Here is a 26,170-nt window from a genome sequence, read left to right as displayed (position 1 = left end):
AGCAAGCCATGGCTCAGCTACACTAAACAACTCAGAAAACCATTGTTTCACGGACAGTGGGCAGACAGCAGGAAGGACCGAATGCCAGGCGATTCATTCATTTTGCAGACATGAACTGAGCATACGGAGATGAAACACAGCCTCTGCCCTGCTGATGCCCAGCTTCCTTCCTACCCAGTGGTGGGGCTGCTGCTGTGACTGAGACCACCCAGAGCACAGAGGGCCCAGAGGTGGCATCAGCCTGGCCTGGAAGAGGTGACCCAAAGCCAGGAAGGATGTGAAGGGCTCCTTGACTCCCTTGTCTGGAAGAAGATATTGAGGTGCCTTGTTTGAATGGTCATTTCCCAGGCTCGCTTTCCCAATCCCAGCCCCAACTTCCTCATTTGAGCAGTCACTCCTGTCAGCAGCCATGGGGAGCCATGCAGGGAAGACTCACTCAGATCCAAGGGTTTGGAGATGACCTTACCCGGGATGGGGTCAGAAGGCTCACCAGGAGGTTTGGGTGGAGTGCAACCCAGCTCCAGGCACCAAGAAACCTGTCTGGTCTTCCAGCATGGGCCTCAGGATGGTTCTCAGTGTTTGTGAGAGGGAAGGGGCAAGCATTGGGTCCATGTGCCTGCCTGACAAAGGACAGAGAAATGGCCAAGGACTTCCTTCAAATCTCCTTCCTGGCAGTTCTTAGCCTCCTCCCATCAGAGGGCAGGGCTGATGGGACACCTTGGTGCAACAGTTCTCCTGGATCCCCATATCCCAGCCCAGGCTGCTGGGAGATGCTGCTCATAAAGCGTTTGAGGGCGACAGAACTGGAAAGAAAGCATTCACACCCTGTCATAGGTGACTTACAGGCTGGGAAATTCAGTGCTGCACAAAGAGGGGGCAGACTGGGCCAGCCACCCTGGCTGGGACTTCGGGATGAGATAGGCTGAACTACGATGGTGTGAGGAATAGAAGGTTCTGCTACCATGGTCCGGAGCCCTCACTGACCACTTGCCCATATATTCAAACTTGTGCTTACCATTCTTAACTAGGAGGTGCCAATCTGTAACAGCAGCTTGCCCTAGTGACTGCCCACTTTGTTCTTGTAAGTAGGTTCCACCCTTTGGGTCAGGTTTTGGGAGCTAGGCAGAGCTCTGGTCTCCTGGGGACTACTACCTGCCAAGTAGATTCCTGTGCAGCTCCAGGACTCAGGCTTTCCCCACACCTCCTACTCCCCACTCCCTACTATGTGTATAAGAAGGCCCCTCTGGCCTCTGTTGCCCAGTCAGTCCCAGGGCCTAAGGGAATCAATCTTTCAGTGCCTGTCCAGCCCTAGGCAGGTCAGTGCTCAACAACTCATTGTCCCTGGTCGTCCGCCCCCCTCCGAGGGGCATTTTGGCCTCAGTCTCCTCAAGGGCCCGGGCGGAGCTGGCTGAGAGAGGCCCCGCCCACAGCCCGCCCCCGGCCCCGGGTGCGAATCCGGTGCCGGCGAGCGGCGGGAGATGCTGGAGGTTTGCGAGCCCAAGCGGCTGCAGCTGGCGCCGCGTCTGCCCCGTGTGCCCGGAGCGGATTCTGCCCGCCGCCCCCGGAACCCTCGGCGCCCCACTGAACCCGAGATCTCTTTCTCCGTGTGATCGACCAGCGCTGCAGGTGCGGGGCGGGCCGCGCGCGGGGGGTGGGGAGGGTGCGTCCCCCGAACGCATGTTGTGGGGGTCTTGAGGGATTGGGTCTCCGACTAAAGGTTCAGGTCGCTCAGTGAGCGGGGGCTCCGCGAGGTCTTAGGGGTCTCAGCGGGGGCAGAACACAAGAGATCTGCAGATCCGGGGGTCGGCGCAAGGGGTTGGGCTTAAAGTNTTGGGCTACTAATTGTGAAAACCTTAGCCCTCGAACATTCGTGGTGCCCCTTGGGGGTAGGGGCCGAGGGCAAAGACGACCCTCTTGACTCCCAGAGCCGCCTTCAACCCCTCCTAACTGCCCCCGGGTCCCCTTCCTCCAGCTAAGCAGTCACTAATTTCCATGACAACGGAGAGTTCTTTATAGGCGACAACCTGAAGGGGGCTGGGCGGGGCTGCCGCGGGGTGGGGGAGGAGGCTCCAAGCCCCTGGGGGGCAGCAGCCCCCTAGCCAAGACCCGGCTTCCGAGCCTTAACGTGGGGGCCAAGTGGGGATTCAGGGCACCGACCCAGAGCTGCGCGGTGGGGGTAGGGGACGCACATGTTTCTGCTGGGAGGTGCGGGGCTTGGTGCTCACACGTGTGCCTCCCGCATGTGTGTTGCTGTGCCAGCGGGGGCGAGTCAGCAGCGCTGGGGAAGGGGGTCAGGGTGGCGCCACGTTGGGGAGCAGGGCCCCTGGCTGTGGGGGGTGGGCAGTTGGACAATGAACAAATGAATTTATGCCTTCTCCAGCTTGTAGTGTCTGGCAGAGACCCTAGGCTCTCCCAGCCCCCCACAGCTGTGCCAAACTGCTTTTGTCCGCACCCGGTAGACAGAGCTTGCTCCACTAGGTTCCCTTTTGAGGAGCAGAGCCTTCTATCCTTCACCAAAAGCTTAGTCTGCAGCAGTCCAGCTCCCGTCATACTGCCCCCCTCCAAGGCCCAGACTCTGAGCCCCCCAGGACCACCTGGAGAGNATACCTCCTCAGTTGAATTTCAGCCACCTGCTGGACCCCAGTTTCCTCCACTGGGAAATTGGTGTCTCTCCTTCCCTCAGTGTCAGGCTGGGCCCAGGGTGGGGCAGAGATCTCTCTGCCCTTTATAGAATTTGGTGTGAACCCCCAGGTGCCAAAGGCTGCCTTCCTGGTATCTGCTGCTGACCCTCCTCTCCAGCCCATGTCCTGGCCACCACTCCTTGCTCTGAAAGAAGGCCACAGACCTCATGATCTCCATCTAGAGAAACTGAGGCAGGGATTTGATGCTGTGCAGTTGTTCCGTTTCTGGGTTGTTTAGGGTGCTGTTTCTGGCCCTCCTGACAGGATCCACTGTTGGAAAGTGGGATGGCTGCAGCAGGAAATTAGCCTGAACTGCCAGAGGGGCCCTGGGGACCCAAGGCCTGGGGAGGATGGCAGATAAAGGGGGTGTGACTGAGGAGTCTGGGAGGGGCTGGGCCAGCTGAGAGAAGGGGCTATAAAGGGAAGCAGCCTGGTCTCTAACCTTCATTCCGGCCCCCCCCCCCCTTCCCCAGGCACGAGCCCTCCACCTGATGGATCTGCCTTATCTATGCTGCCTAATGATTGGGAGAGGGGCCCTGGAATTGTTCTGAGGGGACTGTAACAGCTGGTCTCTTCCCCCAGGCTGTGGTTGTGCCTCCCACACCGAGTTCAGTGCATTTCTGAGGGATACAGGAGGGTTCAGGGTCAAAGGTCCAGGCACCATGGGCAGCTCATGGCCCAGGTGTTCAGCACACATGGCCATGAAGGCCTTTGGGCTCTGCTGGGTGCCCACAGGCCCCTTCAAAACCCTTGCCCACCTTTCCTGCCTGTGTCGTTGTGCCTGTGTCCTTTTTATTGTTACCTCTTTGCTTCCCTTCCATCACTTTTTGCCATTGTCCCTCACTGTCCCTGCCCCCTTCTCTCTTTTCTAAAGTCTCTCAATTCTCCCTCCTCCCCTTCCTTGATGGGGCTAGGTGCCAGAACTCATGGGGAAGGAGTTGGGCCAAAATCTCAGGGAATTCTTAGAAGAGGGGTTGGCCAACACCTCTCCCCTTCCCCTTCCCTTTGTTTCAAAACTTCCATCACCATAGCAGTCCTTTACTCTGGGGCCTTTCCCTGCATTTCCCTCCTCCCCCCATAGGGTAGCAGGGCCACCAGTGGCTTTTCCTTCAGGGGTTCAAAGACCGGGACCCCAGCTGCTTGGAACAGGCCGGTTGATTCTTAGCCCTGCCATACCAAGTTGAAGGCTGAACTTTCTGGAGGCAGCACTGGACTGTATGTCCACTGCTGAGGCTGAGAGGCTCCCCTGTTCTTACCCCGTCATTAGATGGGGGAGTCAGCAGCAGGAACTATGGACCATGATTTAGCTAGAGCCTGAGGCCCAGCCACAGCAGCCCCTGCCCTTGGCCCTGAAGCAGTTGGACAGTGGGCTGGAAGCTTGGCTCTGCCTCCTGACACCAGACCCTGAGGGTGAAGTCTTTATTTCCCCCATCCTTCTAGTGAGACCTCAGCTGAGTCAACCAGGGAAGACTTGGGCCTAGGCATGTCCTTTGCAGCAGGAAACACAGCCCCAGTCCCTGAGAGAAGAGAGTAGGGGAGGGGAGCGGGTACCTGAAGGCTGGTGTTCACAGCTGCCACTAAATCGGGAGGTGTTGCCCACAGTTGTTGGAAGGTAGCAGGAGGCCTCTTGAGTCCTTCCTGGCCTCCCACGATTTACTGCAAGCTCTGGAACTCCACATGGGAGAGAACCAGGGCAGTAGGAAACTTGTCTATTGCTGTGACAGGTGGGGCCTGAATCAGGCTGACCCCAGTGGAGAAGGGAACAAGACTCTGATGCAGGACCACAGGACTTCTGGAGCCAGACTTGTTTAAGGCTGCAGCAGGGCCCCTAGGGGACCCTTTATTTCCAGGGCACCAACAGGTAGAGTCTCCCTCAGGGTTGCCTGAGGCTCGACTGCCCAAGCCCAGGGGTCAGACCTGAGGAGCAGGCAGTAACTGGGAGTGCTTGACCCTCAGGCATCCTTAGAGTCAGCTGGAGGGCACCAGCAATGCCAGGGTCCATGCTTCCCCGAAGCTACCTTTGGACAGCCCCCTGTGCACACCATTTCTCTGCAGAAAATGGAAGGATCCACCTCTCTAGGGAAACAGCCATTATAGGGCTTCTGTGCCCTCCCATGTCCCAGTGTGGACCTGGGCTCTGCCCCTGTATCAGTGGGAGGAGAGCTCTCCACTGTTAGGTATTGGGTCTGTGCTGACTGGGCCATGGGGGTGAGAAATGCAAACCCCTTTCTGCCTGGCTTTTCCACTGTTCTTGAAGCTGTCCCTTGACCACTCCCCCCTGCTTCAAGACCAGGGCCTCCCTTATTGCAAGCAGGTGCCAGGGACTTGGTACGCACACTGGTATCCTCTCAGGCAGCACCAGTGGGCAGCACATGGTAGGGGTAGAGGAGACCCCTTTTCTTCTTTTTTTGCCCTAGGGCTAGATTGGGGGTGGAGGCAAATGAGTGCAGTTTGGTGAGGGAAGCAGTAATTGGCTGAGATCAGGGCATCCACAGGAGGGAGAGAGGTACATCTGTCCCTGCCCCATTGATGAGGTTTTAGGATTTGGATCCAGGCTGATGTGACTGTGAGCAGAGGCCTGGATTTCTGTGGTGGAGGAGACCTCAGGACTAGTCCCAGGTCCTTGTGAGCACAAGAGCATATGTATGGCTAAAAGCTGGGCCAAATCAGGGATGGGCATATACAAAATCTCCCACACCTCACGGTACAGCAAGGAGCTGATGGGGTGGGGGGAAGTGAAGGTTGTGGAAAGTATCCCAGAGAAAGGCCATTTTGAGTCTAGGGCATCAGAATCATTTTAGACAGCTGGTTGCACAAACAACCTTATAATGTCAGAAATCACAACAAACCAAGAAGAGATTAAGCACTGGTCTCAACACCTAGCTCACTGGGAGGCTGCTTCACAGGGAGGCCAAGGTGGGCAGTACCCTTGCCAGTGTCCACACTTCCTGCCATTAAATGGAGACAGTTGAGCTGGTTAGTCACCTGTTGTTGGATTTTAGGTAGTTGCTGATTTTTTTTTACATTATAAATAAATTTGCCGTGATAAATAGGATACTGATGGGAAGCTTTGGGGGAAGGGCGTTCCTGCCACAGGGAACAGTGTAAGCAAAGCAACAGAGCTGGGACACAGCTGCCTCCCAGCTCTTCTGGGGGGCCCGCAGGCTGAGGTACCACCTTCCTGACCAGTACATGGCTCTTGGATTCCAGCCTGGAAAGTGCGTTAGAGCCATTGAGGGGCTGATGAAGGCCCCCTCCCCCAGATTGTTAGGGTGCAGAGATGAGTGGCCGGCAGTAGTGGGTGGTTGTGCCTCTGCTCTCAGCTGTAAGTGTGGGATTCCAGCCACATGCTCCTCTCCAGCAGACTCAGGAGCAGGGCTGTGACCATGGTGGCAAAGACATGCAGCCGAGGACAATCTTCAAAGCTTCTCTTGTTTGCCTCTGCAGTGCCTCACAAGATGGCTTAAGCCCTGGCTTAAATCACGCCGATGAAATGCATTTGCGTTCCCTGAGCCCAAATAACCCAGATGAGGGAAGTATGGAATTTGTTTCCTAATGCTGAGGGCAAATTTGAGGGAAAACTTCCAAGGCTATGACCCCTGGGAGTGGGTGGCCTCTGCCTGGGAGGAAACAAGGAAAAGCCAGGGATGGCCATGGGGCTTTTGTGGGTCCTGGCCTTTGACCCTGGCTGGCAGAGTCCCTGTGACCCAAGCTGCTTTCTCTGGGATGGCTTCTTCCCTTTTCTACTATCATGTAGCTGTGAGTGAGTCCAGGTGGGGAGCATCTAGGTGCACAGCAAGTGCTAATTGGCATGGAGGGACAGTGTGCCTAGCCAGCAGTGGCAGGGCCATTTGAATGCAGCCTCCGTGCAGCGCTTTTGCCATGGCCTTGGTATCATATTGACCATGCATTATGGAGGTCCAGACAGTCACCAGCTCCCCTTCTGAAGTTTACCTCTAGCAAGAGCTGTGAGTGCATTTTCCATTGGGTGCTGGAGACAGTTCACCCAGCACTGCAGGTGAGGATTGGGTTGGCAGGGTTGCAGACCCATGGGTGCCATGTCCCAGGTGCCAGAGTGCCTGGAGCCTGCTGCAGTCAGCTGCATGTGGTCACCTTTGTGATACCCACGCCTGGCCGGGGTCTTATGCCCTGAACCTGATTGCCCAGGTCTCCTGTGGGCCCTGGCACTGAGGCCCTGGCAGGCTTGTCTAGCTTTTCCGGATCGTTTACCCCAGCACGCCTCGTGGCAAATCCTTCCCCTCTAAGGCCCAGCCCTGATGCTGCATCTTCCTCAAAGCCTTTCCTCACTTCCACCCAAATAGGTGGCCTCTCTCTCTGAGGAAACTCTCCAAGGACTGTGCCTGAATGCAACTTTTATTAAATCAATAAAGGTAATCATAGTAAAAATCCTAACAGAAAACAAATACAAGATATAAATCTGCCCCTTTAACACCCAATTCTTTGCCCCAAAGAGCATTCTGATTTTCTTAGCTGTCTTTCCAGAATTGAGTTTGGAGTATACATTGGAATATAAACTTTAAAAAATTTACCCAGGGGTGCCTGGGTGGCTCAGTTGGTTAAGCGTCTGACTTCGACTTAGCTCACGATCTCATGGTCTGTGAGTTCAAGCCCCATGTTGGGCTCAGCCTGCTTCAGATCCTGTGTCTCCCTCTCTCTCTCTGCCCCTCCCCTACTCACGCTCTGTCTGTCTGTCTCTCTCTCTCAAAAAACAAACATTAAAAAATATTTTTAATAAAAAATTTACCCAAATAGGAGCACCCTTGACCCAGCATTCTGTCCCTTGCTTTTCTATTTAACATATCCCAGAAACCATCCAACAGCAGTGCATTTCCCTACTTTATTCTTTGTAATAGTTACCAACTATTCTTCAAAATGGAGAGCTATAATTTTATTTTTTTAATTAAACCATTTTTAATGCTTATTTTATTTTTGAGAGAGAGAAAGAGACAGCATGGGTAGGAGAGGGGCAGAGAGAGAGGGAGACACAGGATCCAAAGAAGGCTCCAGGCTCTGAGCTGTCTACATAGAGCCCGACGTGGGGCTGGAACTCATGGACGGTGAGAAAATGACCTGAGCCGAAGTCTGTGCTCAATCGACTGAGCCACCCAGGTACCCCGTGGATGGCTACAATTTTTATTAACATGTTAAAATTGTGAAATGTATCAAAACTCTAGAAATGTGCCCCAAACTTGTCTGTACATTTTTACAAATTATAAAGCAAACATCTGTGAAAACCACCACTCAGGTTCAGAAATCAGCCCTCCAGAATCTCCTATTGTGTCCTGACTCAGTTGCAACTACTCTCTTTCTCATAGAAGGACTCAAGGTACTTATTTCCTAGCTTTTTTTAAAAAACAGCTTCGGGGCACCTGGGTGGCTCAATCAGTTGAGCATCCAGCTTCGGCTCAGGTCATGATCTCACAGTTCGTGGGTTCGAGCCCCGCGTTGGGCTCTGTGCTGACAGCTTGGAGCCTGGAGCCTGTCTTCGGATTCTGTGTCTCCCTCTCTCTCTGACCCTCCCCTGCTCATGCTGTCTCTCTCTCTCTCTCTCTCTCAAAAATAAAAAAACATTACCAAAAAAATTAAAAAAACAAAAAACAAAAAAACCCCCAAAAAACAGTTTCACCAGAATGTTTGTATCCTTAGTACAGGTTAGCTCTGCATGTTTTGAGCTTTGAATGAATAGGATTATGCTGTATGTATTATTTTGTGTCTCACTCAACACTGTATTGGTGAGATTCACCATGTGGTTGGCTATAGCTATCGCTCCTTCATTTCCATTGCTGTGTAATATTCCATTGTGCGACTATACCATAATACATCCTGCTGGTGGTAGTCCTGTGGGCTGTTTCTAGTTTGGGGCAGTTAGGAGTATTGTCACTCTGAGCATTCTTTTTTTTTTTTTTTTTAATAAACTTAAACATTTTTTCAATGTTTTTTATTTATTTCTGAGAGAGAGAGAGAGAGAGACAGCGTGAGCAGGGGAAGGTCAGAGAGAGAGAGGGAGACACAGAATCGGAAGCAGGCTCCAGGCTCTGAGCTGTCAGCACAGAGCTGGACACGGGGCTCGAACCCACAAACTGTGAGATCATGACCTGAGCCGAAGTCGGACACTCAACTGCCTAAGCCACCCAGGCGCCCCGACTCTGAGCATTCTTATATGAGTGTCCTGTTGCACAAATGTATGCATTTCTGCTCATGTCTTTGCTAACACTTGGTATCTTCAGACTTTCAGAGATGGCTGTCTGCTGGGTGGGTGGTTATATTTCCCCATCATCTGTGTAATGGCTGAAATTTAAAGAAATTGGTAAATCTTTTTTTTAATGTACATAATAGAAAATGATTCTCTGATACGTCAGTTTAATATGTTTTTTGTAAATAGAGGCTGCTGTAGTTCAGGCAGCCAAGCTAATGGCAGGAGCTATGGCCAGAAAAGCAGGGGTAGGAGGCTGACCACCCTCTAGCCCTTCCTACTACAGTCTCTGCCCCATGCTTTGGCCTGAGCCACGTTGGGGTCTCCCAGAGCCAGCCTCTATACTGTGGGGAGAAGCCTCCATGTTTGGTACAGCTGAGCCAGACTCCATCCTGCCTGCAGCTCAGAGCCTGGCAATGCCGTTTGGGTGTGTGACTCTGGGCGATAAGAAGAACTATAACCAGCCGTCGGAGGTGACTGACAGATATGATTTGGGACAGGTCATCAAGACGTGAGTGCTGGGTCTTGTGGTCAAGGGTGGGTGGGCAAGGGCTTGGGAAAGGAGAACAGAGGGCAGCCCACATTGAGGCCAGGGCTGAGTGGGTGCTTGCTGGCTACAGTGAGGAGTTCTGTGAGATCTTCCGGGCCAAGGACAAGACGACGGGCAAGCTGCACACCTGCAAGAAGTTCCAGAAGCGGGACGGCCGCAAGGTGCGGAAGGCGGCCAAGAACGAAATAGGCATCCTCAAGATGTGAGTGTGAGGCCTTGGGGTAGGGTGGCATAGGAGGTAGCAGGGAACGGTTTTAAGGGCAGGTGGCCTCAAGCAGCACCAGGCTCTGGCCAGTTAGTTTGCTGTGGCCCACGGTAGCAACCAGAGCCTTTTTTAGGGGTTTATCCAGCCCTAACTGTTGACCCCTCTCTCTGCTGCCAGGGTGAAGCATCCCAACATCCTGCAACTGGTGGATGTGTTTGTGACCCGCAAGGAGTACTTCATCTTCCTGGAGCTGTGAGTGTGGGTCTGGGGTCCCCAGATTCCTCAGAACCCAGGGCCTTTCCCTCTGCAACCAGGGAAAACCCCCTTTCTGGACCCTTGGGGTGTTGGGTCCCCATGCCTTGCCCAGCTAGCAGCCTGCCCAAATACTCTGCCCCACCCCCGATCCTGCCCACGCGGGCTCAGGGGCTGGTGTCCCTCAGGGCCACAGGGAGGGAGGTGTTTGACTGGATCCTGGACCAGGGCTACTACTCGGAGCGAGATACAAGCAACGTGGTGCGGCAGGTCCTGGAGGCCGTGGCCTACTTGCACTCACTCAAGATCGTGCACAGGAACCTCAAGGTGAGGCCAGGAGCCAGGTCTGTTGGCACCCAGTTTGGGGCTGAGTTGGGCAGCACCTTGGGGTTTTGGTCTAGCCTCTGAGGTCCTCATGGAGTCTTTCTCTGCCCACCCACATGTCATTCCTGCCTGGAGCAGCTGGAAAACTTGGTTTACTACAATCGGTTGAAGAACTCAAAGATTGTCATCAGCGACTTCCACCTGGCTAAGCTAGAGAATGGCCTCATCAAGGAGCCCTGTGGGACCCCCGAGTACCTGGGCAAGCAGGGGGTGGGGCAGGGACAGGGTGGGAGATAGCCTTCAAGGAATGGCTCTGGGTAGGGGGGAAGGAAGTCTCCAGCCCACGAAGTGGGTATGAGCAGTCCCCGGCCTGGCCAGGCCTGATATTGACTACCAGATGGATACTGTGTTTGCAGCTCCAGAGGTGGTAGGCCGGCAGCGGTATGGACGCCCTGTGGACTGCTGGGCCATTGGAGTCATCATGTACATCCTGTGAGTGAATGGGTTTGTAGCCAGGCCAGGTGGGGTCCTGTGTCCATGGCCTTCCTAGGTGACCCTGCCCTTTGGCCCCCATGTAGGCTTTCAGGGAACCCACCTTTCTATGAGGAGGTGGAGGAGGATGACTACGAGAACCATGACAAGAACCTCTTCCGCAAGATCCTGGCTGGTGACTATGAGTTTGACTCTCCATACTGGGATGACATTTCCCAGGCAGGTGAGGAGGTGCCCAGTGCGTGGGTAGAGGGAAGATTGGTATGGGGGACCTGCTCTCAGCCTTCTCTGCTGGACTCTGCTCCTACCTCCCAGCCTATTCATCACCTTTAGACAGTGAGATGTGGTGCCAATGCCTCACCTCTCCTTGGCTTTGTCCCCAGCCAAAGACCTGGTCACAAGGCTGATGGAGGTGGAGCAAGACCAGCGCATCACTGCAGAAGAGGCCATCTCCCATGAGTGGTGAGCAGGGCCCATGGAGGACAGAAGGAGAGGCTGGATTTCCCCTGGTCTCTGTCCTCCTCACATCTAGTAGCCCCCATCCTTGAGGCTTTGAGTAGGGGTTGGAGGTGCCCAGAGCTCAGGCCCAGTCCAGAGGGCCTGACTAGTAACTTCTGGACCTTAAGAGAAAAAGACTGGGCAGTCTCCATGAAGGCCTATACCACCTCAGATCCAGGTGCACTTCTACCCTTTCTAGGATTTCTGGCAATGCTGCTTCTGATAAGAACATCAAGGATGGTGTCTGTGCCCAGATTGAAAAGAACTTTGCCAGAGCTAAGTGGAAGGTAAGGCTTTCATGACTCCCTTTCCTGGACAGATCCCAAGTGGCACACACAGTTTCTTGCCTATATCACACCCCTGCAGCCACACATAGGCATTTCTTCAGCTATCAGGTGTGGCTGTAGCCACTGTCACTACTTTAAGTGGGTGTGTTGAATAGCTGGGTCCCTGGCCCTGCAGTGGTCAGAGGCAGCTAGGGATGCCATGGAATGGTCTGCCTTTGGCTTTTGCCAAGGAATAGATCCAGGTTCTCTGAGCCCCACTCTAAACATCTCTCCACTGCCCTCCTTTCAGAAGGCTGTCCGAGTGACCACCCTCATGAAACGGCTCCGGGCACCAGAGCAGTCCAGCACAGCTACAGCCCAGTCTGCCCCAGCCACAGACACTGCCACCGCTGGGGCTGCAGGCGGGGCTGCAGCTGCAAGTGGAGCTGCCTCAGCCCTTGGGGGCAGTGCCACCTCAGCCACAGCGGGTGATGCCGCTCTTGCTGCAAAGAGTGATAATATAGCCCCGGCAGACCGTAGTTCCACCCCAGCCACAGATGGCAGTGTCACCCCAGCCACCGATGGCAGTACCACCCCAGCCACCGATGGGAGCATCACCCCAGCCACCGATGGGAGCATCACTCCAGCCACTGACAGGAGTGTTACTCCAGCCACTGATGGGAGAGCCACACCAGCCACAGAAGAGAGCATCGTGCCCACCACCCAAAGCAGTGTCACACCGGCCACCAAGGCAGCTGCCACCCCTGAGCCGGCTTTGGCCCAGCCGGACAGCACAGCCCCCGGGGGCACAACAGGCCAGGCTCCACCCTCTAGTAAAGGGGAAGAGGCTGCTGGCTATGCCCAGGAGTCTCGGAGGGAGGAGACCAGCTGAGTGGGTAGTCTCACTGGTGTGGGGCAGGGGACGGGCAGGAGGGTGGGAGAGTGGATGAGGGGCTTCTCACTGTACATAGAGTCACTGGCATGATGCCCTTGCTCCCCCCTGTCCCTGCCTCCCAGTGTGGGGCATGTCTGGGGGCCATGGGAGAGCGGTCTCATCTCCTGTGTGTATGTGCGTGAGTGGTGGGCAGGCCAGAGGCAGGACCGGCCCCAGCCCCTGCATGGATTCCTTGTGGCTTTTCTGTCTTTCGCTAGCTTCACCAGTTTCTGTTCCTTGCGGGATGCTGCTCTAGGGATACTCAGGAGGTCCCTGCTCCCCTGCCCCTTCCCTTTTTGCCTCACAATTTCCCCAGGCAGGCCCTGCAGGTCCCATCCTCTCCCAGGCCCTAAACTTGGGTGGCCTTGCCCTGAGAGCTGGTCCTCCAGCGAGGCCCTGTCAGCGGTCTTAGGCTCCTGCACATGAAGGTATGTGCCTGTGGTATGTGGGCTGCTGTAAGAATGGACACAGGCTTGTAGAAAGAATGCAAAAATCTAGGGCAGTATGCTTTAAGACAAGACTGGTCGCATGGTTGGGGGCACTGCTTGGTAGTTTTATGGGTCCTCAGAAGTGAGAGAGAATGAGTAGGGGGTTAGAAGCTTCCATCTTTGTCCCTGGAAAGTTCTCACCAACACCCTTGTGCTATTTCCTGCCCTCCTGGGTTCTGCAGTGGGTTGCCCTGTGCCCTGAGCTTCATGAGCCTGTAAGGGGAAGGAGGGACAGTTGGGAGGTGGCAGTGAAAACTGGGAAGGCAGAGTGCAGGCCCAGCACATAGTGCACCAGCCTAGCTTGGTCCTTACCCTTAGCCAAACAGGAAGGGCTCATATCCCCTGGCTCTTTTCTGATGGAGTCTCTTGGGTTCAGTGTACAGTCCTCTCCATCCCAGGGGGCCTGCTGCATGGCAGTGTCCCATAGTCTGATTTAGGGGGTTGTCCTTCACAGGGGAAGATTTCTGCCCTCCTAATTCAACAACAAAATAGAGAGGAACCCCCTCTATATCTGTGACCCACTTCCCCTTCTATCATGGCTTAAAGAGAGGCCCAGGTGCCTCTGAGCCATTCTGAGTTGCTTTTTCTGGGATGAGGAAGTGGAATAAGGCTCCCCCGTTTCCTGATCAAGGCTCCTGGCAGGTGCCCTTTGTCAGACCCCACCACAGCTTGGGCAGGCAGCCACACTGGTCCCGGCCTTTGCTCGGCACTCCAGTGTCAGTCCTGCCCTTCTCCCTGCATGCCTGTGGGTCTGCTCTGGTGTATGAAGGTTGGTAGGCTGTGTGCCTGCTGAACCTGGCAAATAAATGTCACCCTGCCAAAGCCTCTGGCCATCCTCTCGCCTTTGCTTCCTCTGTCTTACTGGGGAGGGGCCCCTGGAAGACAGTGGGGAGGGAAGAGGCTGGGAGCAGGTTCACAGGTATTGGTCTGTGCTCAGTGCCATGAGGATTGCTTGGACTGAGAGTGCAGATCATCCTTTGCCACTGTGTGTTCCTTGATGATGGTGGCACGTCCTCTGGACTCTAGAAATCCTTATGGATGGGGAGTCCTGTTCTGGGCTTGTGCCAAGGAATAACCTCTGGGCTGCTGTTCTGACAAGTCCTGTTGAACAAGAGCCCTTGTCTTGACTTTGACATGAAACTGGAACCCACCATGGGGCAGCCACCATAGGGAGATAACTTGCCCAAGGCCAAAGTGGGTTTCCCTCAGTTGGGGAGAGGGTGCAGGGTGGGCATTGCAGAAAAGTTCTATGCTGCCCTTTGTGTTGATTCCTCCCTGTGAACAACACCTGTGTTTTCCACATAGGCTCAAAGGACTTCACTCTGGGTCTATTTCAGGTGGAAAAATCAGCTTTATATCATGGGGCTCTACATAAGGTTTCTTCTGGGGAGAGGGTAGTAACACTGCTAAAAAGAGTTAACCATGAAAACTCCTAGGAAGACTTGTTCCAGCTCTGACTTGGCAAGGTGAATTCACCAGGGATGCTGCTTACTCAGGGAGGACTCCAAAGATAACTTCTCTCATGTGGAAATCAGAAAAAGGGTTTGTTAGTCACTGTTCTGTGAAGCATCTGGGTTTCTAAAATTCCAACCCTGGTACAGTATGGAGGCATGCTGATCCTCTTGGGAGCTAAGAGCTAGTCAGGGTACTGGCCTTGCCACCTCCAAACAAAATGATGAGGGATCATCATTCCTTGCTTGGATAAAGCCAGAGTGAGATTAGGGTGTCCTGAGGGGTTAGGACCTGTGCCCATCTTTCTAAGATCACTCAGACCCGAGGGCTGGGGGCGGGGGGGATAACGGGCTTCCGGTGTTCGGTTGAGCACTGCCCAGAGCCCAGGGGATTGCTCTCCATCGTCCCATTCCCCTACAGCTTCGGTCTTCTCGACACTCACGAAGTGCAGAGAAGGCTGTCCTGAGAGAAATGGGCTGAGGAGCCCGTGCCCGGCGCTCCTCGCACGAGATCTGGCTTAGGAGCATAATGCCGTGTCTTGCCCCAGAAAGGGCTTCGCCGACGCCATGGCTGCTGCAGGTACCTGCCAAATCCTTAACGCAACCACTGGAGTTACCGCTGACAGACGCAGGTTCGCGCTCAGGCCCAGGATTCTCTACGGCCGTTAAGCCCCGCCCCCTATCGCTCGTCCAATCTGGACCCAACCTTCAGGCCCCGCCTCCATGTTGCTCCTACGACTTCCGGTCCACTCCCGGAAGTCCCGCAGTGGAGCCAAATTTGAAGCCTGCGGAGAGGTGGGGGCGGGGGTGCGATCGCGAAGCTGGACCCGTCGAGGTTTTCTTGGCTGCCTGAGCCTCTTAGGACCAATCAGTATGCCTATCCGTGCGCTGTGCACCATCTGCTCCGATTTCTTCGACCACTCCCGGGATGTGGCCGCTATCCACTGCGGCCACACCTTCCACCTACAGTGGTAAGTGAACGCTGTGTTGGGGCTGGACGCTGGGCCTAGGGCTACAGGACTGTGGGGTCTCTGGGCGGAGCCCAAAGAGGTGATTAAGAAGGAAATAGACGGAGACCCCAGGTAGGTTCCCTATCTAGGCAGAGGCAGGTCAGGGCAGGATTCCCAGAGGAGGTAACAACTGAGCCAAGTCCGGGGAAACAGAGTTGGTTCAGTGCGGATAGAGAGGGAATTTCTTGGTCGACTTGCAAAGAGATATCACCTTATAACTATTAGTGTGGTCGGAGGTGAATTTTTGCCAAAATTTTTTATTAAAGATTTTTAAAACTTATTTATTTATTTATTTAGAGAGAAAGCAAGCAGGAGATGGGTAGAAGAGAGAGAATCCCAAGCCGAATCCACGCTATCAGCACAGAGTCGGGTGCGGGGCCTGACCTCATGAACCGTGAGGTCATGACCTGAGGGGAAATCAAGAGTGAGACACTTAACCAATTGAATAACCTAGGCGCACAACTTTTGCCAAGTTAATGAGCCCTTTTATTTGTTTGAGATAACCTGGTTGGCCTCTGGGTATCCGACTTGTTATGGTGTGCTTGATGGTTTGCCATTATTCAGAGTGATAATCTGGGTCAGACACCCCAAATTATTCGCTGATATCAGATAACTCAAGTTAACATCAAAGAGCAAGGAGATGCTCCCTGATCAAGTCCTGCTGACCCTATAGGGCCATTTTATTGAATGTACAGCTGGTGAGGAAAGATTCCCCTAGCAGCTGTGGACTGGCTGATTCAAAGCTCCTTTTTAAAACTTGAAGTATAATTGATGTACCATATTATGTAAGTTTCAGGTGTACAACATTTAGATCCAACAATTGTATACATTACTTGATGCTTACCACAATAGTTGTAGTCAGCGTCTTTTACCATACACAGTATTACTGAGCATATTTCCTACGTTGTATTTGTCATCTCCCTGGAAGTTTGTACCTCTTAATTATCTTTATTTCACCATCCCCCCGCCCACCTTCCCTCTGGCAACCACCAGTTTGTTCATTGTATTTAAGAGTCTGGTTTTTTCGATTCTACATATAAGTGAAATCTCTGACTTATTCACCTAGCATAATACCCTCTAGGTCCATCCATGCTGTCACCATTGGCAAGATCTCATTCTTTTTTTATGGCTGAGTAATATTCCAGTGTGTGTGCGTGTGAGCTTGGGTGTGTGCATGCATGCTACCACTTCTTTGCTCATCAATCAATAGATATTTGGGTTGCTACCATACCTTAGCTATTGTAAAACCTCCTTTTTTTTTTATTGTGGTAAATTATACATCACGTAAGATTTCCCATTTCAGTTGTTTTTGACTATCACAAGAGTTTACTTAACGAAGTTCAGGGGTACCTGGGTGGCTCAGTAGGTTAGGCCTTCGACTTCGGCTCAGGTCATGATCTCACAGTTCGTGGGTTTGAGCCCCGCGTCAGGCTCTGTGCTGTCAGCTCAGAGCCTGGAGCCTGCTTCAGATTCTGTGTCTCCCCCTCTCTCTGACCCTTCCCCTGTTCATGCTCTGTCTCTCTCTCTCAAAAATAAGTGAATAAACATTAAAAAAAAAAAAAAAAGAAAGCAAAGAGGTTCAATATGAAAATGTACATGACCCAATTTTTCTATTATAGTAAAATGGACCCTTTGGAGAGGGGACAAGTGGAAGGAGTTGATTTCTCTGGTGAACACAGCCATTGTTTATACTCATTCCAAGGCTTCTAATATGATTATACTATTCTCACCTATTACCACTATTCCAGTATTCTGTTGCCTAGTAGTTGTCGTCTGTACACACTTATCTATCACAAGATTCTTTTTTTTTTTTAATGCTTTTTCTGAGAGAGAAAGAGAGAGAGAGTGTGTGTGAGCAGGGGAGGGTCAGAAAGAGAGGGAGATACCGCGAGATCATGACCTGAGCTGAAGTCAGACACTTAACCGACTGAGCCACCCAGGCGCCCCTATCTATCACAAGATTCTTATAGGGATCAAATCCTTGCATCATTCCTTGGACATATCTGCCACCATTTTAACGAGAATTTCTTGTCCATAATTTTTTTTAATTTGGGAGGTTAAGCCTTGCTCATGATGTTTAATTGGTAAACTCAAAGATGCCTTTGATTTTAACCATTTTTAAGTGTACAGTTCACTGGCATTAAGTATATTCACAATGCTGTGTAACCATTACCACTTTCTATTTCCGGAACTTTTCCATCATTCCAAACAGAAACACTGTGCCAATTAAACAACAATTCTCCATTCCCTGCCCCCCACAGCCCCTGGAAACTTCTATTTTACCCTCTGTCTCCTTTTTTTTTTTTTTAAGTTTATGTATTTATTTTAGCAGAGAGAGCAAGTGGGGGAGGGGCAGAGAGAGAGAGAGAGAGAACGAGAGTGAGCCAAGAATCCCAAGCAGGTTCTGTGCTGTCAGCGCAGACCCCTATGTGGGGCTCCATCTCATGAACCATGAGATCATGACCTGAATTGATATCAAGAGTCAGAAGCTTAACCAACTGAGCCACCCAGGCACCCCTGTAGTCTTCTTGAATTTTCCTATTCTAGGTGCCTCAGGTAAGTGGAATCACACAATATTTGTTCTTTTGAGTTTTGCTTACTTCACTAAGCATAATGTTTTCTTTTTTTTAATAATTTCCCTTTTGTTTTTTTTTCTTTTAATGTTTTTTTATTTATTTCTGAGAGAGAGAGAGACAGCATGAGCAGAGGAGGGTCAGAGAGAGAAGGAGGCACAGAATCGGAAGCAGGCTCCAGGCTCTGAGCTAGCTGTCAGCACAGAGCCCGACGCAGGGCTTGAACCCACGAACCATGAGATCATGACCTGAGCCGAAGTTGGATGCTTAACCTACTGAGCCACCCAGACGCCCCAAGCATAATGTTTTCAAGATTCATCCATGGTGTAGCATGTATCAGAATTTCATTCCTTTTATGACTAAATAATACTCAATTATTTGGAAATACCATATTTTGTTTATCTCCTCGTCTGTTAATGGACCTTGGGTTGTTTACATGTTTTGGGTATTATGAGTAATGCTACAATGAATTAGTGTGGAAGTATCTGTTCAAGTCCCTGCTTTCATTTCTTTTGGGTTAGACCCAGAGGTGGAATGAATGTTTAATTTTTTGAGAAACTGCTTCACAGTTTTCCAAGCCAACTGCACCATTTTACATTCCTACCAACAATACACAAGGGCCCAATTTCTCCCCATCCTATTAACTCTTGTTATTTTCTGTTTTTGTTTTGTTTTTCATAATAGTTATACTAATGGGTTGTGTGTGTGTGTATAGCTATCAGTTTCCCTCTTAGCATGCTTTCACTGTATTCTGTAAGTCTTGGTATGTTGTGTTTTCATTTTCATTCATCTCAAGGTATTTTCTGATTTCCCTGTGGTTTTTTCTTTGAGCCATTGGTTGTTTAATAGTGTGTTGTTTAACTTCCACATATTTATGAATTTTCCATTTTTCCTGTTACTTATTTTTAGTTTTGTTTCATTGTGATCAGAAAAGATGTTTTGTGGTGCACCTGGGTGGCTCAGTAGGTTAAGCGTCCAACTTTGGCTCAGGTCATGATCTCATAGTTTGTTCGTGGGTTAGAACCCCGCATTGGGTTCTGTGCTAGCATCTCAGAGCCTGGAGCCTGTTTCGGATTCTGTGTTTCCCTCTTTCTCTGCCCCTCCCCCACTCATGTTCTGTTTCTCTCTGTCTCAAAAATAAACTATTAAAAAAAAAAAAGAAAATGGGGCACCTGGGTGGCTCAGTCGGTTGAGCGTCCGACTTCGGCTCAGGTCATGATCTCATGGTTCGTGGGTTCAAGTCCTGCATCGGGCTCTGTGCTGACAGCTAGCTCAGAGCCTAGATTTCAGATTCTGTGTGTGTGTCTCTCTCTCTGACCCTCCCCTGCTCACGCTGTCTCTCTCTCTCAGAAATAAATAAAACATTAAAAAAAATTAAAAAAAAAAGAAAAGATATTTTGTGTAATTTCAATCTTTTAAAATTTATTAATACTTGTTTTATGACCCAACGTATGGTCTGTCCTGGAGAAATGTTTCATGTGCACTTGAGAAGAATGTGTATTCTGCTGTTATTGGATGGAGTATTTGTCTGTTTGATCTAGTTGGTTTATAGTGTTTTTGAAGTCCTCTATTTCCTTATTGATTATCTGATTGTCCTATCCATTATTAAAAGTGTGGGGTATTGACCTCCTCAACTTTTATTGTAGAACTGTCTATTGTTCTCTACTTCTGTCCAGTTTTCTTTCATATATTTTTGTTCTTTGTTGTTAGGTTCACATATGTTTTATTATTTATTTATTTTGAGAGAGAGAATGGGAACAAGGGAGAAGGGCATAAGGAGAGGGAAAAGGAGATCATTTATTTTGAGAGAAGGGGATGCATGGGGGGAAGGGCAGAGAGAGTGGGAGAGAAAGAATCCCAAGCAGGCTCTGCACTGCCAGTACCAAGCGCAACTTGGGGCTCTGTCTCATGAACTGTGATATCATGACCTGAGCTGCAATCAAGAGTTGGAGGCTTAGTGAACTGAGCCACCCAGGTGCCCCTTTTGATATATTTTTAGTTTTGTCTTTTGTAACCTTTTTGATTTAAATAGCCACCTCAGGTCTCTTTTTGTTACCATTTTTACTTATACTGTTTGGGATTCCTTATATTTCTTTAACTTATGGAATGGTTTCTTTAATTTTGAAAAGTCATCAGCCATTATTATCATCTTCATGTATTGCTTTTATCCCATTATCTCTTTTCTTTTCCTATTAGCTTCTTATTTCTGTTAAAACAAATTACTACTAACTTAGTGCTTTTAAAAAAGCACAAATTTATTATATTGTAGTTTCAGGGGTCAGAAGTCCAAAATGGGTTTACTGGGTTATAGTCAATGTGGGAATATACCTTTCTTGGCTTATGGCTCCATCTTCAAAGCCAGCAATGTTACTTCTTCAGATTTTGTATAATTCTGACGCTTAACTTAAGGACCCTTGTGATTACGTGGGGGCACACCTGGATAATCTCCCCATCTCAAGATCCTTAATCACATCTGCAAAATTACTCTCGTCACGTAAGTTAACATTCACAGGTTTGAGAAATTAGGACATAGACTTCTTCTTCTTCTTTTTAATGTTTTATTTATTTCTGAGAGAGAGAGAGAAGCAGCGTGAGCAGGGGAGAGTCAGAGAGAGAGGGAGACACAGAATCGGAAGCAGGCTCCAGGCTCTGAGCTAGCTGTCAGCACAGAGCCCGATGCAGGGCTCGAACCCATGAACCATGAGATCATGACCTGAGCCGAAGTTGGACGCTTAGCCGACTGAGCCACCCAGGCGCCCCAGGACATAGACTTCTTGGGGAAAGGTTATAATTCTACCTAATACTTTCTTTTTGAAGCTCTTTATCATATGTATGCTAGATCTTCTCACAGTATCTTCTATATCTTTTATAATATTTAATATATTTTTCTATCTTTAGGCTCCATGCTCAATGTGGAGCTTGAACTCACTACCCTGAGATCAAGAGCCACAAACTCTACTGACTGAGCCATTCAGGCACCCCCATTTTTCCATCTTTTTAATTCTCAATGTTTTCTCTAACCTATCTTTTCATTTTACTAATTCTTCAACTGTGCCTAAACAGCTATTAAACTGATCCATTTAATTCTTGATTTTGGCCATTTTTTGTTTTAGTATTTCTGTTTGGTTCTTATTAAATTCTGCCATGTCACCTTTTATTTTGTAGTTCTCTACTGATATTTTCTTTTTTCCCCCCTTTGTGTATTTATTTATTTTTAATTAATTTATTCTTGAGAGAGAGAGAGAGAAAACATGCATAATTGGGAGAGGGGCAGAGAGAGAGGGAGAGAATCCCAAGCAGGCTCTGCACTGTCAGTGCAGAGCCGGATGTGGGGCTCAAACCCATGAACTGTGGGATCATGACCTGAGCTAAAATCAAGAGTCCGACGCTTAACCAACTAAGCCATCCAGGTGCCCCTTTTTTTCCTTAAAAAAATTTTTATTTAGATTTTTTATAGTTTATTTTTGAGACAGAGAGAGACAGAACATGAGGGCAGAGAGAGAGGGAGACACAGAATCTAAAGCAGGCTCCAGGCTCTGAGCTATCAGCACAGAGCCCGACACGGGGCTTGAACTCATGAATCGTGAGATCATAACCTGAGCTGAAGTTGGATGCTTAACTGAGCTACCCAGGCACCCCCTTTTTTTCCTTTTTTAAAGTAAACTCTACCCCCAACGTGAGGCTCTAACTGCAACCCCAAAATCAAGAATCACATGCTCTACTGACTGAGCCAGCCAGGCTCCCCTCTAATGATATTTTCAATTTTGGTCTACGGCCATACCACCCTGAACGCGCCCGATCTCGTCTGATATTTTCAATTTTGATTTTTATTTCTTTAGCATAATGTGTTATGTTGTATCTGACAATTCCCGTATCTGAAGTCTTTGTGGATAAATTCTGGTTTGCACTTGTAATGCTCTTTTCCTTGTATGACTTTACTTTTAAAAAACTAAAGCATTACTTTATGTAAATGGAGTCATACACAGTATACCTTTTTTGTATTTGGTTTTTCTTCTTCAATGTTATGTATATGTGATTCATCTGTAATATTGTTCTTCATCGTAGACTCAGTCATTCTCATTGCTGTATTGTATTCCACTGTGCATGGCTAGCTTTGATTATATCTTGCACATAGTGTATGAATTTTTTTTTTTTAGAGTGCACAAGTTGGGGGTAGAGAGAATTTTAAACAGGCTCCTCCACATTAAGTGTGGAGTCTGGCATTGGGCTCAACCTCATGACCCCGGGATCATGACCTGAGCCGAAATCAAGAGTCAGGTGCTCAACTGACTGAGCCACCCAGACACCCCTATGAAAAATTATTTCCAGAAAAACTTTGAGGACTGGGATGATGGTATCATCTTCCAGAAAGACTTCTGTTTTCCCCTGTTCCCAGGTGGGAAAGTCTACTTGTAGGAGACTAATTAAAATTTCAGGCTTGAGGTTTTGTTGGACTGCTCAGATCGATGACGAGAAGCTAGACGGTCTTTTATTTTTACCACTGCTTGCATTTACTTCTAGTTTACCCTTACTCTGAAAGTGTAGCCCTTTGGAATCTAGCTTAAAGTGGGCATGTTATTAGAATCCCCATCTCTGAGGGACCCTGTGCTTTGACTGCTACTCCCTAGTCCAAGCCTAGAATGTTTTTAAATGAGCAGCTGAGGGATAATGAGGGCCACACCAACAGGGCCAAAAAGCAAAGGGCCAACTGGTCAGAGTGCTTGTCCCAGTCAGGCCTCATGGGATGTGCTATACCACCTGTGGTAACTGCCCTCCTATGTGGGCAGGCTCTGGGTCAAGAAAGAACAAGTCAGACTCTGTTGTGGTTGGAGTGGCTACCTGGTCTGTATGTCTCTACCCAAGCAAGGACTCACCAGTCTGCTTTTCTGCTTTTCATTCCAGCCTAATTCAGTGGTTTGAGACAGCACCAAGTCGGACCTGCCCACAGTGCCGAATCCAGGTGAGGGTGGTGGGGTGAAAACATCTCAGCTGAAGATATCTTTTCCTTGCCAGAGAGCAGGAATAAGGAAAGATCTCTGAAACTGAGATGTCTTTGACCTTTTTGGACCCTCATGGTTTGAGGCTAATTAAACCTTACTTGTGCTTTTGAGTGACTCCGGAGGCTTATGCCCATGAATGGCTGGCAGATGGACTCATTGCCTGGCCCAGGCTTCACCTAGGTAGATCTGGCCTCCTTCCCTGCCTTTCCCCATTTCCTCAAAGCACTTAGAGTTGGGGTATCTTTTGAGCAGTTACCACATGGGTTTCTGGTGGCATGACTTTAGTAACCACTAAAGCGGTGGTACCAGCTTAGGGAAACTGTAGGGTTACGGAGTTCATGTGATTCCAAGGGGAGTGCCGTGAAAAGCTGGGCCCGAGAATAGGCCTGGCTGCATGTTAGGTTGCATGTATATCCTTGTCTTTGCTCATGACCCAGCTATACACTTATACTCTATCGTGTCCTTCCATCCAGGTTGGCAGAAGAACCATTATCAATAAGCTGTTCTTTGACCTTGCCCAAGAAGAGGAGAGTATCTTAGATGCAGAATTCTTAAAGGTACCTGGGATTTATGTCATTCTACTGAACTCCAAGTCCTCTGAGAATTTGCTTTCTGCTCCCACCCAGGGTGGGTACCTAGAGTGTCGCAATGGAGTCTGGAGGAAGATTTTGTAGAGGTTTCAAGGCAGAGGGGAGGAGAGCAGAGGAAAAGTGATGATAAGACCCAGTCATTGGAGAAATACACTGTTAGGGAAGAAGGGAGCCTCTTGACCATGAACCTTCCCTTTGGGATTTCAGAGCAATTCCCATCAAAGGCCAAAGCATCTCTCCTGAGTTTCTCTCACCTTGCAGAGGTTCTACAGCCATCCTTCTCAGCCGACTTTGCTGCTTGGACAGATTAGAAAACTCCTATAGTCCACACAGGGAAGATGTGTGGACCCACTATTCACAAACCTGGCTGTGCCTCAAAACTGTGAGAAAGCTTGGTATATATCCAGATGCTTGAGTCTTTCCCAGACCAGGAATAGAGGGCAGAACACCTGGAATCAAGATGTGAGCCAGGGTAGAAACCCACGCTGCAGGGGAGAATGGGTGGATTCCCTCCTATACTTCTTCCCCTCAAGTCCAAGATTTAGCTTTCTTTGTGCACCAGGGGGCTAGATTGGCAGAAACCTGGGGTTCGCAGTGAACCTGGACTCTGAGGGTTACCTTGCTGGGCATCTGTCAGTCCAGGGTTCATTTGGCTTTGGCCCCAGGGTACTATGATGTCCTTGGAACCTCATTGCTTCAAGAATGTAGAGCTTTTGTGCTTAAAGCAACATGTTCATCGTCATGGTAACTGCTCCTGGTTTTAAGCCGCATCCTCCCTGTGATAAAGACAACAAAGGCAGCTTCGTTTCTTTCTGGCTTTTAAAGCCAGATCTAGGAGAGAGAGAGGCAATGTCTTGAGTAGTTTGGAGCAAGGACTTGGAAGGCATCCAGGCAGGTGTAAAAAAAAAAAAAAAGAAAAAAAAAAAGCCAGGGGACTTGGAGGAGCTTTGGGCTGGTGTCTGTTCTCCAGCAACCCATGCATGCCCTTCTCTACCCACCTCTTGCATTCTAGGCTGTTCTTCCCACAGTGACCAGCCCAGCCACCAAAAGCTTTTGCCCCAGAGTCCCCAGAGTGCTGGGTGGGGATTTTTGACAGCAGGGGGCTTATCCACCCACCTGGGGCTGGGTTTTAGTATTGGTCACAGGGAAAATTCTGAGTCTTGTATTGACCCGAGAAAGGTGATCTGGAGGAAGATTTGCCTGGATTTCATCCAGCTACCATCCTGAACCGTTGGCCAAGCCTTTCAGTTCTGCAGAGTCAGGTTTTCCTGCTTATGCAGTAGGTACTTCTCTTGCCTACAGGGATGTTGAGTGCTTTGAACTCCTGAATGGAAACTGGGCTCAGTTCTACCCCAGCCTCTCAGTGGTTCTATGGCAGTAGCTGTGTAACTTATGCACAGGCTTTGAGATCTTCATTTGACCCTCAGAATAGTCGGGTTAGGGCCTAACATATGTGAGGTTTCATCCAGAGATAATAGAGTTGTCCCAGATCATCTACCTTATTGGGGTTGGAAGATTCGTGGTACACAAAGCCAGCTTAGAGCTTGGAGAGAAGCAGACTGTGAAGCAAGGGTGGAGGGAAGGAGTGACGACCCAAGGTCCCTGGCCATCCCAACTCTGTGTCCCAGTGAGTGCAGCTGAAGCCTGGAGAGGGGAAGGGTCAGGCCAACAAAGGGCCAAGGAAATGATGGAAGCTATTGCTGTGAGACTGATCACACAGGTCCATCTTCACTCCTCTTGCCCCTGTTCTGCCTCGCTCCCTGTCCCAGGGTTCTCTACCCGAGATTATTTTCCTTTACCTCACCCATTCTTCAAAAAAGGATAGAGATAAAGCAAGGTGTATCTCTACACAGTTGGCTTAGCTTGCCCAGGACATACAGCAGAGTCTGTGCCTCCCTGGACCTACAGACCTCATTGTTCCCTCCTGGATTTCCCTGCATGCCTTTTGGGGTGCTGTGTGGAAGCCAGCTTTGATGCCTTCCTGCTGCTTATTGTGGATATTGCCTTGCAGAATGAACTGGATAATATCAGAGCCCAGCTCTCCCAGAAAGGTGAGTTACTAGGAGACTGGGGGCCCTGGGAAGTCCCTGACCTAGGTGCTGGAGGGAGAGGCCTTGGGAGGAAGGCCTCCAGCCTTCTGGTGGAGCTAGGACCTCTCCCTGTTTTGTATTCCAAGAGTTTTGCCAGGTCTTGTGATTGGCAGGAAAGGAGAGGAAAGGGAGGTGCCTAAAGCTGTCCACCTAGATTAGGTGGGCTTCTTCTCCTTGTCTGAGGCTTCCTGCCCAGGACCCAGACTGGGAGGGAGCTACCTAATGGGACAGAGTATTTGTAGGAGAGGGTTTGGCTGCTGAGTTTGGCTGGAATCCTGCTTGAGTTCTTAGATAACTACACTCATGGGAGTGGGGAGCACTGAAATCTTTACTCAAGTAGTTCCAAGTAGCAGAAAGAGGGTCTCATCCCCTGAATGAAGAAACTCTGGCTCAGCTTCCCTGGTTTGGTGCATACCAGAGAGAGAAGCAGGCCATCCAACTGCTGACCTGAGACTTGTTCCTTACCTGGCTCTGAGGTGGGGTACTGGAGCCTTAGGTCTCAGGTTCTTATGCTGATGGGTAAACGGGCCTCCCCTCCCCCCTCCCCCCTCC

General features: G+C 50.1%; 2 protein-coding genes, 1 long non-coding RNA gene and 1 pseudogene across 4 annotated transcripts in view; 2 read left to right on the top strand and 2 right to left on the bottom strand.

Moving 5' to 3' along the window:
* Window positions 1-1,473: 1,473 nt before the first annotated feature.
* CAMKV (CaM kinase like vesicle associated) lies at window positions 1,474-13,727 on the top strand. Of its 2 annotated transcripts, none has more exons than XM_077777061.1 (11): window positions 1,474-1,626; window positions 9,298-9,406; window positions 9,516-9,647; window positions 9,828-9,902; window positions 10,091-10,229; window positions 10,365-10,485; window positions 10,643-10,718; window positions 10,805-10,941; window positions 11,102-11,180; window positions 11,416-11,503; window positions 11,793-13,727. In XM_077777061.1, exons 2-11 carry the CDS (start codon window positions 9,312-9,314, stop codon window positions 12,372-12,374), a joined length of 1,524 nt encoding a protein of 507 aa, XP_077633187.1. In that variant the 5' UTR covers window positions 1,474-1,626; window positions 9,298-9,311; the 3' UTR covers window positions 12,375-13,727. The 2 variants fall into 2 exon arrangements, with proteins under 2 accessions (XP_077633187.1, XP_077633188.1); XM_077777062.1 differs by lacking the exon at window positions 1,474-1,626 and adding an exon at window positions 7,011-7,072.
* Window positions 13,728-14,235: 508 nt separating this feature from the next.
* Window positions 14,236-15,006, bottom strand: LOC144242426 (uncharacterized). Its single transcript, XR_013338340.1, has 2 exons — window positions 14,799-15,006; window positions 14,236-14,418 (listed from the first exon to the last, which is right to left on the bottom strand). It is a non-coding gene; the product is annotated as an uncharacterized LOC144242426 (long non-coding RNA).
* Window positions 15,007-15,137: 131 nt separating this feature from the next.
* Window positions 15,138-26,170, top strand: part of LOC144242249 (E3 ubiquitin-protein ligase TRAIP-like) — a 22,408-nt gene continuing 11,375 nt past the window's right edge. The window contains exons 1-4 of the mRNA XM_077777079.1: window positions 15,138-15,326; window positions 22,841-22,898; window positions 23,412-23,495; window positions 25,540-25,579. Of these exons, the coding sequence (XP_077633205.1) occupies window positions 15,229-15,326; window positions 22,841-22,898; window positions 23,412-23,495; window positions 25,540-25,579 (280 nt within the window). The 5' untranslated portion in view covers window positions 15,138-15,228. The remainder of the gene's footprint in view (window positions 15,327-22,840; window positions 22,899-23,411; window positions 23,496-25,539; window positions 25,580-26,170) is intronic.
* LOC144242419 (small nuclear ribonucleoprotein G-like) lies at window positions 17,058-17,437 on the bottom strand (annotated as a pseudogene).

This window comes from Crocuta crocuta, unplaced genomic scaffold (assembly GCF_008692635.1).
Source record: "Crocuta crocuta isolate KB4526 unplaced genomic scaffold, BGI_CrCroc_1.0 scaffold77, whole genome shotgun sequence".
Classification (NCBI taxonomy): domain Eukaryota; kingdom Metazoa; phylum Chordata; class Mammalia; order Carnivora; family Hyaenidae; genus Crocuta; species Crocuta crocuta.
The sequence above is the reverse complement of the archived record's forward strand: the minus strand, read 5'-3'. Positions and strand labels throughout refer to the sequence as shown.